General features: G+C 31.8%; 2 protein-coding genes across 3 annotated transcripts; both read left to right on the top strand.

Annotated features, from left to right (window-relative positions):
• The first annotated feature begins 354 nt into the window (after positions 1 to 354).
• LOC106665460 (formin-J-like) lies at positions 355 to 3,851 on the top strand. Of its 2 annotated transcripts, none has more exons than XM_014391878.1 (13): positions 355 to 530; positions 680 to 749; positions 819 to 1,098; positions 1,164 to 1,223; positions 1,277 to 1,372; positions 1,437 to 1,522; positions 1,660 to 1,696; positions 1,760 to 1,824; positions 1,890 to 2,176; positions 2,248 to 2,286; positions 2,349 to 2,390; positions 3,659 to 3,705; positions 3,780 to 3,851. In XM_014391878.1, the coding sequence occupies exons 2-13, from the start codon at positions 744 to 746 to the stop codon at positions 3,842 to 3,844; spliced, it is 1,110 nt and encodes a 369-aa protein (XP_014247364.1). In that variant the 5' UTR covers positions 355 to 530; positions 680 to 743; the 3' UTR covers positions 3,845 to 3,851. The 2 variants fall into 2 exon arrangements, with proteins under 2 accessions (XP_014247364.1, XP_014247362.1); XM_014391876.1 differs by having other exon boundaries at positions 811 to 1,098.
• Positions 3,852 to 7,199: 3,348 nt separating this feature from the next.
• Positions 7,200 to 14,573, top strand: LOC106665557 (palmitoyltransferase ZDHHC7-like). Its single transcript, XM_014392048.2, has 5 exons — positions 7,200 to 7,574; positions 13,538 to 13,677; positions 13,758 to 13,890; positions 13,946 to 14,104; positions 14,162 to 14,573. The coding sequence occupies exons 1-5, from the start codon at positions 7,456 to 7,458 to the stop codon at positions 14,388 to 14,390; spliced, it is 780 nt and encodes a 259-aa protein (XP_014247534.1). The 5' UTR covers positions 7,200 to 7,455; the 3' UTR covers positions 14,391 to 14,573.
• Positions 14,574 to 15,627: the final 1,054 nt, after the last annotated feature.

Here is a 15,627-nt window from a genome sequence, read left to right as displayed (position 1 = left end):
GTCTGATTAATAATTACAAATGTTTTGCACTGACAGGATTTCTGGTTCTATGGGAAATTATTATACTGAAAATTTCTTGAAAATTAGCAATAATGGTCTATATTTATTACAGGAAATTTAAGGATAAGCAGTTATATATGTAGTTTTCAATTGATATAACATAAATTGATGTGTAGGTCAATGAATAAACAATTTATTTAATAAAATCAAGCTTAAAAAAAAAATAAATAAAACTTGTGAAGCCTTTGAATTACTTAAACTACATATAAATAATTTTTAAAAAGGAAGAATAAACAAAAAGGAAGAAAATGTATTCAATTTTCTTTGTCAATACACCTGTTCAGAATATATTTACAAAAAAAAAACTTTTATCTTTTAAATATGTTTTTGCTGCTAAACATTGTGATAGTTTGCCACCGGCACATTATTGTAACAAATAGTATTTTGTCAATTTGTTTTAACCATGCCAACTATGCAAATATGATATACTGAACATATATTTCATAAAATATATCGACTTCAAAAAAACAGTAAGTTTACAATTTTAAAATGATAAAGTTTAGTATTTGGTCAAGTAGAATGTTTCAATTTTAAGTTTTTCTGTTAATCTTATCGGTTGTCTTTATGATCTTACATTTTCACATATAAACCGATAGTCAAATGTATGTTTTCTCTTTAGTATATTATGCAGGCCCAACTGAAGAAAAGGTTGAGAATGGTGTTGCGCCGTTTGGCAAATTTAAATGAAGGTAAATTCGTAAAAAAATGAAACAAATCCGAATTTTATTGATAACAATTTGCTTTAATAAGCGCACCAGAAGGCTCAAGAAATGAACAACGAGCTCATTAATAAAGTAGTCGAATCGGAATTGGCGCTTTCAAAAGCCAAGAGCGAAAATTTCATGCTTACAAAAAAAACATTAGATTTAATGTTTACACTGAGCCTGAACATATCCGAGAACAATAAGCTCAAGCAGTTACTCCAAAAACTCGACGTGGATACAAACAAAGCTCTCACCACGGTCGGAGAAATTTCTAGCGTACTACTAAATACCAAACATTGTTTAACGGACAACCAGAATTTATTCAAAAAGTCTGGTAAAACTATCAGTCCTTTTGGTTTATTTTCATTTAAAAATAAAATATTATCATTCATTTATTAGGAGAGATTTCGTTAAAAGAAAATTCAAGAAATAGTGGCAATACACCGACAAACATTTCAAGTAAGGAGAACATTAAAAATTAAAAGACGATTTTACTTAATAATAAATTACAGATAAATTTAAAAAGTCTGAAAGCCAGACCATGAACTCAGTAGCGACTATTAAGTCATTAAAGAGAAATTCTCAAGAACTTTATGCAAGAAAGAAAAGTAAGACTGTCAAAAACACACCCTTCTAATTTATGTTCAATTTATGTTAATCATACATTTTTAGATGATCGTGAATTTAAAATTTATTGTGGGATAGAGGATAATCTCAGTCCTATTACTGAAATTATATCACCCCAAGTACTAAGCGAGGTATAAATTTGGACATCTTAAAAAATTTATTTCTTATTATTCTGGTCTGTTCTCAGTTTCATTTGACTGTAACATTTCACCATAGAACAGGATGTTTATCTCACAAAGTTTTGAATTTTGTTAATTTTCTTTTCTAGATTCGGTATAGAAGGACTCTCGGTAGAAGATTCTTAGGTAAAAATTACAGATAAATTAACTTGTGAAAAATCTTAAAAGTTAGTCTTGTTTCAAATCTAGATCTTGAAAGCCGAAAGGATAAAGAAAATAAAAATAACTCTTTCAATCAAGTTCAAACACTTGCGGTAAGTTGTGCCCACTGCTTAATAACAGCAGTATAGTATAATTTTTAATTTAATGTCGATAACAGCAGTCCGAACTAGACGATAATGAGAAAATTAGAAAATCATCAACATCGTCGAACAATGAGAATTCGTCTAAAAGCCAAAGTAGTAACAGCAGCAATCAATCAATTGACAATACGCCAAAGAAAAAGAGAACGAGTTACTCGAAAAATTCAAACACTTCTAAACAGAGGTCTATTTCTGCCAAATTGTCCTGCACCAGTGAGCTGGGTGTCGAACAGAACAATTTAAAATTACAAAGGAAAGAAGCGTCTACAACATTTGAAGAAGTGACAGAAACCCAAAGTAAAAGGTTATTTATTTCACTAATATAGTTCAAATTAAAAATAAACAAAATACTAGAGCTTTAGTCCTTTAAATTAGAACCAGGAGGAGAAGGGTACAAACTGGATCTACAAAAGAGTAAGTTTTGCACAGTACATATCTATATAGTCTTATGTTAATTATTTTTTTTACTTTTTTAGCTGCCAATCGAAGAAAAGAAGAAGTATAACTGATGAGAGGTTGTAAGTACTGCTAACTCCAAAATTTGATAGAAATTAAATAAGTATAGTAATTAATAAAAAATTGATTAATTTCTTGCATTTTTAGTATCCATCTTCATACATTTTTCTTATATACAAGGTGGCCCCAATTGATTCAGCCACACTTCCAGATCTTATAGGAAATTGAACGCTGAGTAAAAAAGGTCCTATGAACCTGTGCCCCTAAACCCTTAAATTCCAAGCTACAGGCAAAAACCATGAAAAACCACGTTTTTTGACCTTATTCGTGAAATTGTTAGTAAACCGTTAGCCTGATCGTAAAACAGCTCGAAACAACATCTGTAGAGGATTAATTTCTGCGTCGAATGAGATTAAAACCAGCCTGATCGGCCAAAAATTTCATTCAAATTCAACTCCAAACTCCGCTCACTATCGCACTGGCAATGCAGAAAATTGTCGCTATTTTTCGCTCAAGCTATTGTAATTCTTTTTTACAATAAATAAAATGTAATGTTCATTAAAAGATGTGTGAACTTTCTAAAATTGTTACGTAAGCCGTTCAGATTTTTCATACATTATTCAGTAGGGGGTACCCATCAGAAAACAGTAACATTCAATTTGGGTGAAAAGCAGTAAATTAGACAAAATTCGAATGTTTCATGAATCAGACTGAGGTTGGTCTAATGTGACGGAGAATTTGATCACCAACAAACGAGGTTTGTAACGGAGAATTTTTTGATAGGGTGTTCAACTTGTGAATTTTCGATAAAAATGTCAGAAATGGTGAATTTTGTGTACCCTTTCACCTCGTAACTTCGAAAAAATCACCAAAAATGCAATTTTTGGCCGATCAGGCTGGTTTTAATCTCATTCGACGCAGAAATTAATCCTCTATGTTGTTTCGAGCTGTTTTACGGCTAACAATTTCACGAATAAGGTCAAAAAATGTGGTTTTTCATGGTATTTTGCCTGTAGCTCGAAACTGAAGGGTTTGCGGACACAGGTTCATAGGACTTTTTTACTCAGCGTTCAATTTCCTATAAGATCTGGAAGTGTGGCTGAATCGATTGGGGCCACCCTGTATAACTATAAATGATTAATTTGTAACAATCCTGATTTACATGTTAAATGACAGCCACAAAACTTAAAGATTAAATATAAGAAACACATATCTTAAGTATAATGAGGATCTTAATTTAAAATGTATGGATTTAATTGTTAGGTATAATTTTCACCATGTAGAAAATTTTGTAGGCAAAAAATCCATCACATCAAATTTCATTTTTCAGGTCGGAAAGCAACCTTTATTCTTTCAACAAAGAGAAAGAAAACAGAGGTACTTTTATTTTCACAGTAAATAATTCACTTTTATTGTTATTGCCTTCTTAATTGACTGTTTCAATTTAAAAGGGAGCGGTTCGAGGAGGTCACAGAGGACAAAAACGAAAGTTACATACAACGAATATTTCCTGTAACAAAAAAGTAAATTATCCATAGCTCGCTTATATTTTCTGTCTTTAATAATTTTTACTATTTATTCCACCTAATTTTAAATCGCTCATCAAACAGAAATAACAGAAGAAAGAAAAAGAAAATCATGTTGGCAAAAATTCTTTGTTCTCAAAACAATGGTAGTCCATTTCAAGAAGTTGAAAGGAAAAATTGTGTAAAACAGGTATTGATTTATTTATTTTAAAATAAAACATTCTGTTTTATTTATCTGCATACCATTCATTTATTAAATTAACATTTAAACTTTTTTTCAGGCATAAATCTTTATTTTTAGGAATGGGGACATGCATTTGCATTAGATTTTTAAGGTGTGTACAAATATGTATCTTTGCTTTTCACTAAATATACAGCATTTAATGACAAACATTTTGTAATTGTTTTGAAATGATTACCGATTTATATAACCTTGAATCATTTACATATACACACACGTGTAAGAGTTGAGCCTATCACTTCTTGCAATCTACCGGCAATTCCAGCTTTTGTACTTTTCCATGAATTTACCAACAGGCCGAAAGAATCACTCATCCCAGGTGTTGGCAGTTCGGGGTCAGATCTCTGTCTTATCCATCCAGCCACCGTTGGGCTCCAGAGGTTAATAAAAACTAGGTCATTTTAGCTGCCAATGCAAATAAATCCAAACCCATTCACACTCTCACTCACTTTTAAACATTCTTTCCTATTTAAGTATTCACTCAGTTAAGGTAGTGGAGTACTCAATATTTCTCCATCACTCTTTACACATACTACATAACCTATATGAGGTTTGATAGGTACTCGATGTTCCGTCATCAACCCTCCCACACATTCATGCCAATAAATACATTCACTCTCACACGCTAGGGACACAAAACTATCATTACTACAATAAAACAATCCTGTTTCCTCCAAGAATCAGAACATAGCCCCTAGATACTTGCTGCCATAGCCTAGCACAATTCTTGTAACACATGGCATTCCTACACGATCTTTATATAGAGCCAAGGAATTGCATCCTTTACTTTGGTGGGGCTTATTGAGCTACCTTTACATGCTGGACACACACATGGGCTTTGAGGCCCAAAAGTCCATGTAACCAACTTGCATGACCTATCGTTAATCGCGTGAGGATGATTCATCAAATTACTGGTTGCACCCAGATCAAGGTAAACATTCCATAGATAAGTGATGAAAGTAGCATATAGACCTGTAAGCTTGTCCATGATGATGATGATGATCGTAAAGGGTACTTGAAGCAAAATAAAAAGGACATAATTAACTATTTGTAGTAAAATACTGCTATTAAACAGTGCGATTAAGAACTGAAAGATTTTTTCCTGGACACATGACATTTCAGCTCAAAAATGCATATTTATGGATAAAGAAAGAGGAAAAAATTTACCTAAAACATCTATGCACCAAGTAGACAGTTCCAAGCTTGTCAGTAATGATAAAGAGCTAAATATAAACAACATATCGTACAAAATAGTAAATAATACAGTAAGAACCAAAGAAATTGATAATTTCCAAGACAAATGAGGGTGATAAAGTGTACTTAAAGTAAAATAAAAAGGTATAGTTAACTATTTGTAGTACAATATTGCTATTAAACAATGTGATGAGGAAATGAAAAACATCTTCGATGTATGCATTAATTTCAGCTCAAATAGCATATTTATGGATAAAGAAAGTCAGGACATTGCCCATAATAACAATAAAAAAAAAAAAAAAAATTACTCAAGAAGTAATTCTTTCTGAGTATGGTGGTAATGATAAAGGGTATTCATAGCAAATACCTATTATGATAAATGACAAAATAAATGCATGTTATAGAAAATAGTATAAAACTAGAATAGAACTCAATCAACAAGCATGTTGAGAGTACGACTTCTATAGAAAAGTTATGAAAGTGAAAATATTTATCAAGTAGATCATTATGTAGGTTTAGCCCGTTTGGGTGATGAGTTAAAAAAAATAAATAAGTTTACAATTGTTGGTTTTTAATATTTATTAACAAGTTGACAATGCAATTTTGCCCACGATGATGATTCAAAGCCTCTTGTGGACAACAAAGAGCAGAATATGTGCAACATGTCATACAAAATAGTAGTACACAATTTGTAATTTATGGATAAAGAAAGAGGAAAAAATTAAAGTTAAAACATATATGCACCACATGAAATTCCAGGTCTGTCAATGATGATAAAGGGCTAAATATGAACAATATAGGTATGTACACAATGGTAAAATATGTGCATACATGCCAAAGAAAATAGTATTACATTATAAAAAATGATAAATGCTCAAGAATTAAACATCTCTAAATCTGATGATGTCGGTAAAGGGATTCATAGCAAATATCTATTATAATAAAATGCAAAATATGTGCATACGTCATGGTAAATAGTATAAGACTAGAATAGAACTCAATCAAGCAGCACATTATTTTTATACAGATCAGGTGTTGCTTATTACGACAGATAAATGTTGAGAGTATGACTTCTATAGAAAAGTTATGAAAGTTAAAGTATTCAGCATGAAGACCTGTAATTTTAAGCCATACGGGTGATCAGTAAAAAAAGAAAATTCTTGATCATTGGATTTTAATATTTTTTACTCTCAGTAATGATAAAGAGCAGAATATGTTCAACATGTCATAAAATATAGTAGTACATAATAAAAATTAAAAATACTCAAAAAAACATGCTGCAAGTTTAGCCCATATAGGTGATGAGTTAAAAAAAAAAATTAAATTCATAATCATTGGTTTTTAATATTTTTCAAGTTGAGAATACAAATTTGTCCATGATGATTCGAAACCTCTCAGAATGATAAAGAGCAGAATATGTGCAACATGTCTTAAAATATACTAGTACATAATAAAAATTAAAAATACTCAAAAAAACATGCTGCAAGTTTAGCCCATATAGGTGATGAGTTTAAAAAAAAAAATTAAATTCATAATCATTGGTTTTAAATATTTTTCAAGTTGAGAATACAAGTTTGTCCATGATGATTCGAAACCTCTCAGAATGATAAAGAGCAGAATATGTGCAACATGTCATAAAATATAGTAGTACATAATAAAAAATACTCAAGAAATAAACATTTCGGAGTGTTGATGATAATAAAGGAATTCGAAGCAAATATCTATTATTAACTTATTTAATTTAAAAATAAAATAACAGGCAAGAGTTCACATTAGAAGAGGATGAACAAATAATCTGGCCGTTCACCCATTTCCTGGTTACAACGAATTGAATCAGTGTATAATAAACAGAAAATAGAAAGCAAAAAAATCTGTTTTAATAAAGAAATAATTCGAAATGAAAAATGTTCGAGCCAAAAGTTATAGCGCCACTGTCAAGCAGAAGAAAATCGGGCCATTTCCCAAAGGGGCAGCTCATCAGAGTTGCTTGTGACTGTGTTACACCCGTATTATCACCATCATCATTCATCATATGGACATCGGGAAAACAAGGGATTTGAGGAAAATGTCGAAAGGGAAACGCAGCGGAGGAGGCCGACCGACGGATCGATAAAAAGCCCTGGAGAAGGAATCGCTCCGAATATGCGTCCTCGGATCGTCTGAGAAATGTCTCTGTTTGTCAAAGACCCCTGCGGGCTCATCTGCATCGCCCTGACATACGTCGCCGTCTTTTATGCTGACTATGTCGTCGTCCGGTGGATCGTCATGCAGACGATGCAGGACAGGTGAGTCAGTTCTATGCCCTTTAATCATCATCATCATCATCATGGACAAGCTTGCGTTGTCAACTTGTTGATAAATATTAAAAACCAACAATTGTGAACTTAATTTTTTTTTAAACTCATCACCCATATGGGCTAAACTTACAGGTCTTCATGCTGAATATTTTCACTTTCATATTATTTTACTATTTATTATTACTACTATATTACTACTATTACTTTTACTACTATACTACTATTACTACTTTTTTATGACATGTATGGACATATTTTGTCTGGCTTCTGTTTTTACTTTATCCATAAATATGTTATTTGAGCTAATGTGTACATGGAAATTTTTTTTCATTTTTCATCGCACTGTTTAATAGCAATATTGTACTCCAAATTGCAAACTACACCTTTTTATTTTACTCTGATACCCTTTACCATCATCATCATCATCATCACGGGCAAGCTTGTACTGTCAACTTGTTGAAAGATGATAATCATTTTTTTTAAAACTCATCACCCATATGGCATAACTTACAGGCCTTCATGCTGAATACTTTCACTTTCATTATTTTTATACGGAAGTTTTACTCTCAGTGATTTATATCGCACTAAAAAACACCTAATCTCTACAATAATAATGTTGGTTGATCCAATTCTATTTTATTTTTGTACTATTTTCTATGACATGTAAGCACATATTTTGTCATTTATCATAAGTATTTGCTATGAATATGCTTTATCACCATCATCAGAATCAGAAATGTTTTTTTCTTGAGTATTTTTTATATGTGCTATTATATTTTATGACATGTTGCACATATTCTGCTTTTTATCATTACTGAGTGGTTTCAAATCATCATCAAGAGCAAGGATGCATTGTCCACTTGTTGAAAAATATTAAAAACTAACGTCTGTGAAGTTGATTTTTCTTTTACCGATCACCCTATGGGCTAAACTGACAGGTCTTTATGCTGAATACTTTTATTTTCGTAACTTTTCTATGGAAGTTGTACTTATGATGTTTATCTAGGGGAACCGCACATATTTTACCATTTATGCTATATTGTTCATATTTAGCCCTTTATCATCATTGACAGACTTGGAATTGTCCACGTGGTGCATAGATGTTTTAACAAAATTTTTTTCTCTTTCTTTATCCATAAATTACATATTGTGTACTACTATTTTCTATGACATGTTGCACATATTCTGCTCTTTGTTGTCCACAAGAACCTTTGAATCATCATCGTGGGCAAAATTGCATTGTCAACTATTAAAAACCAATAATTCTGGGCTTAAATTCTTTTAAACTCATTGAAGTTGTACTCTCAGTGTTTTATATCGTAATAAAAAAACACCTAATCTGTACAATAATAATGCGTTGATTGTACAAATGTAATTCTAGTTTTATACTATTTTCTATGACATGTATGCACATATTTTGTCATTTATCATAATAAGTATTTGCTATGAATATGCTTTATCATCATCATCAGAATCGGAAATGTTTTTTTCTTGAGTATGTTTTATTATGTTGAACATATTCTGCTCCTTGTCATTACTGAAAGGCTTCAAATCATCATCATCATGTACAAACTTGCATTATCAACTTGAAAAATATTAAAACCCAATGTTGATCTTTTTTTAACACCCTATGGACTAAATTTGCAGGTCGAAATGATTGTTTTTTGAATATTTTTTTTATGACATGTTGCACATATTTTGCCCTTTATCATTACCAAGAGGCTTCAAATAATCATCATGGGCAAGGTTGCATTGTCAACTTGCTGATAAATATTAAAAACCAACAATTCTGAACTTAATTTTTTTTAAACTCATTGTTTACTCTCAATGTTTTATACCGTAATAAAAAAAGCACCTAATCTGTTCAATAATAAAACGCTGGTTGATCAAATACTATTTTCTATGACATGTATGCACAGATTTAGTCATTTATCATAATAAATATTTGTTTCAAATCCCTTTATCATCATCATCAGACTCGGAAATGTTTTTTTCTTGAGTATTTTTTATTATGTACTATTATATTTTATGACATGTTGCACATATTCTGTTCTTTATCATCACCAAATGGCTTCAAATCATCATCGTGGACAAGGTTGCATTGTCAACTTGTTGAAAAATATTAAAAACCAACGTTTGCGAATTTAATTTTTTTTGCCGATCACCATATGGGCTAAACTTACAGGTCTTTATGCTGAATACTTTTATTTTCGTAACTTTTCTATGGAAGTTGTACTTACGATGTTTATCTAGGGGAACCGCGGTAGCCGAGGATTGGTCGATAGACTCTTGGCTTGTAGACCCCGCGGTTGTGGGTTCGATTTCTACCTCGCCTCTGGCCTTTTTTTCACGACACCCCCCTGCATACGCATAAAAAAAGTTTACCGTAATAAAAAACCTAATCTGTACAATATTAATGGTTGTTCAAGTATTATACTAGTTTATACTTTATCCTATGAAATATATGCATATATTTTGTCATTTATCGTAATAGATATATGCTGCGAATACCCTTTATCATTATCGTCAGGCTTGGATGTTTACTTCTTGAGTTTATTTTATTTTTATTTATTTTTAATATGAGCTATTATTTTGTACATGTCACAGATTTATTATCATTGACAGGACTTGAACTGTCCACTTGATGTGTAGATATTTTGGCTTGTGTTCTTACTCATATTTTATCTATAAATATGCTATCTGAGCTGTTATGTAATGTGTAAATGGAAAAAATCTTTCATTTCTTCATCAAAGTGTTTAGTAGCAATATTGTACTCCAAATTGCAAACTACACCCTTTCTATTTCACTTTGAATATCATCATCATGGACAAACTTGCATTCTCAACTTGTTGAAAAAGATGAAAAACCAATGATAAATCATTTTTTTTAAACTCATCACCCAAATGGCATACACTTACAGATCATCATGCTGAATGATATAATATAGAATAATCTTCTTCACACGATTAAGAACTTTCATAACTTTTCTATAGAAGTCATACTAACGTTTAGCTATTGTAATAAGCAACACCTAATCTCTACAATATTAATGTGCTGGTTGATTTCTATACTAGTTTTATCTTGTTTTCTATGACATATATGCACATATTTTGTCATTTATCATAATAGATATTTGTTTTCAACCCCTTTATCATCATCCTCGAAAACGTTTACTTCTGAGTATTTTTTATTTTCTATTATGGGCTATTATTTGGTATGACATAATGCACATATCCTGCTCTTTGTCATCATTGATCGGCCTGGAATCATCATGGACAAGCTTGCATTGTCAACTTTTTGAAAAATATTAAAAACCAACAGAGATATAATATCGAAGAATAATCTTCTTCGCATGATTAAGAATAGGCCATGCGGGTTGACAAACTGACAGTTCTGAGCCTGGATATGTGTCCGCCAGGCAGAGAAAGGTCACTCGATGTCTTACCTACCTAATTGAAAGGTGCAATCCATTAGTTCTATATAGAGAGCGTGTAGGTATGCCGCTGCGTTTCGGGATCGTGCTTGAGCATGACAGCAAATATTTAAGTTCCCTGTCAGATTTTTAGAGGAAACAGTGTTGTTTTATTGTGTATAACGCCGATAGTTTTGTATCCCTAGGGTATGTCGAGAATGAATGTATTTATTAGAGTAAATGTATAGTGAGAGTACCCAATTGACCCTCAATTTGGTTAGTTATATAATAGGTGTAAAGGGAGATATACTTCTTGAGTATATTTTTTAATTTTTATTATGGGCTATTGTTTTGGCTGAATACAAAAATAAAATAAAAAAAGGAAATAAAGAAAAAAACTTAAGTGGACTGTACAAAGAAAAAAAGGAATCACTATTTGAAGGGTCTTAGCTAGGTTGGGGCCCCGTTGCAACGCTGTAAACGACCTACGGTTCAGGAAGTGAAGGATAGGATGGGAAGGAAAATTTAAGGGGAATATGAGAGGTGCTCACAGGAGAGGTTTTTTAATAAAGAGGAGAGAGGTGAGCCGAGAAGAGGTTTTCGTTCACGGTAGATTCGCACTGGGAAACAGAGAAATCAGAACTGGGAAAAAGGATGAAGGGAGAGGTTTAGGAGAGGACTCAAAGGATCTCTATTTTGCTCTGGCCAAAACAGCTATTATTTTGTATGACATGTTGCACATATTCTGCCATTTATCTTCGCCGACAGGGGCTTGGAGCTGTCCCCTTGAGCTGAAATGTAGTGTGGAATTTTTTTTTAAATTTCTTCATTGCCCTGTTTATAGCAATATTGCACTACAAATAGTTAACTATGTCCTTTTTATTTTGCTTCAAGTACACTTTATTATCGTCATCAGACTTGGAAATGTCAATTTCTTTGGTCCTTATTTTATTATTTACTATTTTGTACGATATGCTGTTCACATTTAGCCCTTTATCATCACAGACAGGCTTGGAACTGTCCGCTTGTGGTGCATAAATGTTTTAGCTAATTTTTTTCCCCTTTCTTTATCCATAAAACTCCATTTGTGAGCTGAAATGTCACGTTGCGATCTTTCTTGGGCTTTGGCCTGTAACCGTACGTCATCCTTGCATGACCTATTCTTAATTGGGGGAGGATGATCACTCTTCTACAAGTTAGATCATCTGAGGGCTACTTATCTGTCAAGACTAAAATTACATTATTATGGGTGGTTTTTTTTGTGTGTTTTAATAGGAAGGAACATTATTTTTCTTCTATGTAAGAGGGAACGAGGTTTTTAGTGGTCTTGAACTCAGTTAAAATTAGTTCGGAAAAAATTTGTTAAAAATGTGTTTTTTGTTTTTTTACAATGTTACTAGATTTCAATTATTTAATTAGTTATCTGTTTATTATTAATACACTACAATTAATTAAGGTTTTTAATTGAGATAAAAATGTCAATGGCACGAGCGGGATTCGAACCCATGATCTTCGGCTAGATTCGCCGCTGCTCTACCACTTGAGCTATCGTGACCTCGATCCACTCGGACACCAACTTCCTATCTCAACCCCACCTTTTGAATTTTCCCTTCTTTTTGCCATTTTTCAAATGTCGTGTAATCGGGTTGGATTCTCGACGACAAATGAAATGGCCATGGAGAGCTTTTTTTTGGACTTTTTTATCTCAACTAAAAACCTTAATTAATTGTCATAAAAATTGTAAATAATAATTAATACCAACAGTTACTGGATTTCGTTCGTATTAGTTTTAAGTCACAATTTGAATAATACAAATGAATAATTGTTTATAATAATCAGTTATTTTCTTTTTAGCATATCAGTACCTTAAACAATATGTTCTAATCATTTTTGTTTACAAATTATTCATCAAGAAGAATTAAACCAATATTAAATGTAGTTGAGTTTTAAATCATTTTAAATTTTAAATTATGTAATTAATTTTTAATTATGCTAGTTCAAACGTTTATACATTCAAAGACAAAAAACCAGACACTTGTATATATTTATTTCAATAATTACTAGGTATTAAGATTAATAGTTGATCTAAATTTGCTTAGTCATAATTGACCATATTAATTATTCCAATTAATTATTCTTTTTATCATAGGTTTTTGGTTGAGATGAAAAATTAGTGTCACAAGCGGGATTTGAACCCACGGCCTAAGACTCAATATGCCACTGCTCTAACCATTTGAGCTATAGTGACTTCTTTCTAATTTTGTTTTTTTGTGTATAACACTTTTATTTTTTACTTTTTACCCCTGTGTGTGTAATTTGATCATTACTGATCATCGTGGTCTGCCTATCTTCCCTGTGCAGGGGTATTTCATATGACAGACTTTAGACGGTGAAAGACCAAAATGCGTCTGACAGACTGTCCCAGTAAGGATTGATCAAGATGATCCGTAAGGATTGCCTTTTGATTTTGAACAAATCTTAAGTGGTCAGAAATGGAAATGATAGAAGAAAATGTAAAAAAAATATTTTCTTTTGTAGCTTATGGGCCCCTTTCCATGTGGTTCTGTTTAATACGGTGATATTCATGGTATCTTTTTGTCATTTGAGAGCCATGTGCTCAGATCCCGGTGCGGTCCCGTTGCCACAAAGCCGGATGGACTTTTCCGACATACATTCAGGTAAGTTACACCCCTCCCCCCGACAAAAAAAGAAAAAATATAAATAAATGCGAACCGTTTTAATTAAAGTTACATTTTAGGTTCCGAGTCCACACTCATCCAAAACGAAGATTGGACTGTTTGCACGAGATGCGAAACATACCGGCCTCCCAGGGCTCACCATTGCAGGATTTGCAAGCGGTGCATTAAGCGCATGGATCACCACTGTCCATGGTCAGTTTTAACATGAGTTAAATGTGATTCAACAAATTTGACACGATTTTTTTAGGATTAACAACTGTGTCGGTGAGAAAAACCAAAAATATTTTATACAGTTTCTCATCTGCGTCGGCATCTTATCGGCTTATGCGTTTCTTCTTGTGATCGCATCATGGATAAGAGCTTGTCCTGAGTGCAGTAACGAAATAACGATCAAACAGTCGCGAATGTAAATATAAATAAGTCGCGGATAAAGATTCGAATTTTAAAATTATTTATTTTACAGTGTCCATTGCATAATTTTGGTAATGGAAAGTAGCCTGTTTGGGATTTTCGTCCTGGCCATTTTATACGATCAGTTAGAGGCGATTACAAACGACGAAACGACGATAGAACAACTCCAAGGCTCGAGGGGAAGCCTTTCTCTCCACAAACTAATACTAAGTCATATCTGTCGCCTTCCTTGTTACAGGAACATGGTCGTCCGTACATCACTAAATGCTCATTCTGTCTAAGAAAAAAAAAAAAAATCGGTACTATTGTCTTCAATAAAGGATAGTACTATTAAAACATATCCACGTTTTATATTACACAGCTTTTATAGTTGATTAATAAGTACACGGTTTTTATTTTGTAAATTTTGTGCAATAATGGTTGATATTATAATGATTTATTACCAAGGTTTTATTTTGTTGAATTGATTAGTTTAAAAAACAGCTTTTATTTAAATACCAAAGCAGGATATTTTGTTTATTTTTGTTGTTCACTGGATATTTATATTAAATGTGATCTTTTAATATTATTTGGTGAATCGACTGGTTATATTTGTATTTAACAATTTAATACCTAATTTAAAAAACTAGCTTCCAAAGCTTATTCAGATAAAAATTATACGAGTCTGAAGTATTTATTAAGTTTGTTGATTTGTTTAAAAACTGTTTGAAAATTTGTTTTAGACTTTTATCTTTAATAATTATTTAATGAATGACAAGCTGTCTCTACAATGATTCTATTTTTTTTTTCTCAGAAGTTTTGTTATTTTTGTTGTATGTAAATATAATGGGTGGTTATTTACATAAGCATTTATTAGAGTTTAAGTGATTACAAGAACCATTGAGATTTTCAAACACCGTTGGCTTATATTTTTTCCCCCCTCGTCGGCATATTAAATGTAATTCTTGAAATATTTATTAAGCGTATAAAATGGTACGGGGGAGTTGGCATTCCAATAATTTTGACAATACACTGACCTTTCAACAGTCAATAAACGTATGAAAATTATGATCTAAGTGTGCTTGTTTTTACTAAGCTGTAAACATCGTCTGATGTGTAATTGTGTAAGCTTAAGTACGAGTGTATTTAAAATGTTTAAAACGTCAAACAACTATTCCATGTTTTTTCATCTAGTTTCTTTAATGTTGGACCAATGTTAAGGGAGTCAATTAAATAACAAATCTGAAGATTAGAAGAGTAAAATGATAAAATTAAATTTTTCTGATAAATGTAACAGTTAAATGTTGGATTTTTTAAAAATAATGAACAGCACAAAAATAATAAACTATCAATAAAGACTATTATGTAATTGAATAAATAATAATATTTTATATTTGACATGATTAAAATGAATTGAATCTATTTTCAATAAAGTTAAAAAAAAAAGCCAATGAACTCAGAAATAATTTTCAACTGGACATGTCCTCGCCTGAAATTTTCCTTCCAGAAACTATCGTTGATTGTCTTGAAATGTTTCTC

The sequence above is a fragment of the Cimex lectularius genome, unplaced genomic scaffold (genome assembly GCF_000648675.2).
Source record: "Cimex lectularius strain Harlan isolate CLEC.00 unplaced genomic scaffold, Clec_2.1 scaffold296, whole genome shotgun sequence".
Classification (NCBI taxonomy): Eukaryota; Metazoa; Arthropoda; class Insecta; order Hemiptera; family Cimicidae; genus Cimex; species Cimex lectularius.
Note: the sequence above shows the minus strand (reverse complement) of the source record. Positions and strands in the feature narration are given on the sequence as shown.

Bases quoted from the DNA above. Each gene is read 5' to 3' on its own strand.
- LOC106665460 (XM_014391876.1), top strand. From the start codon at position 686: ATGCAGGCCCAACTGAAGAAAAGGTTGAGAATGGTGTTGCGCCGTTTG. The intron at 1,523-1,659 runs GTATAAATTTGG...TTTCTTTTCTAG, and splicing joins CACCCCAAGTACTAAGCGAG to ATTCGGTATAGAAGGACTCT. The intron at 3,706-3,779 runs GTACTTTTATTT...TCAATTTAAAAG, and splicing joins CAAAGAGAAAGAAAACAGAG to GGAGCGGTTCGAGGAGGTCA.
- LOC106665557 (XM_014392048.2), top strand. From the start codon at position 7,456: ATGTCTCTGTTTGTCAAAGACCCCTGCGGGCTCATCTGCATCGCCCTG. The intron at 7,575-13,537 runs GTGAGTCAGTTC...TTTCTTTTGTAG, and splicing joins ATGCAGACGATGCAGGACAG to CTTATGGGCCCCTTTCCATG. The intron at 13,891-13,945 runs GTCAGTTTTAAC...CGATTTTTTTAG, and splicing joins ATGGATCACCACTGTCCATG to GATTAACAACTGTGTCGGTG.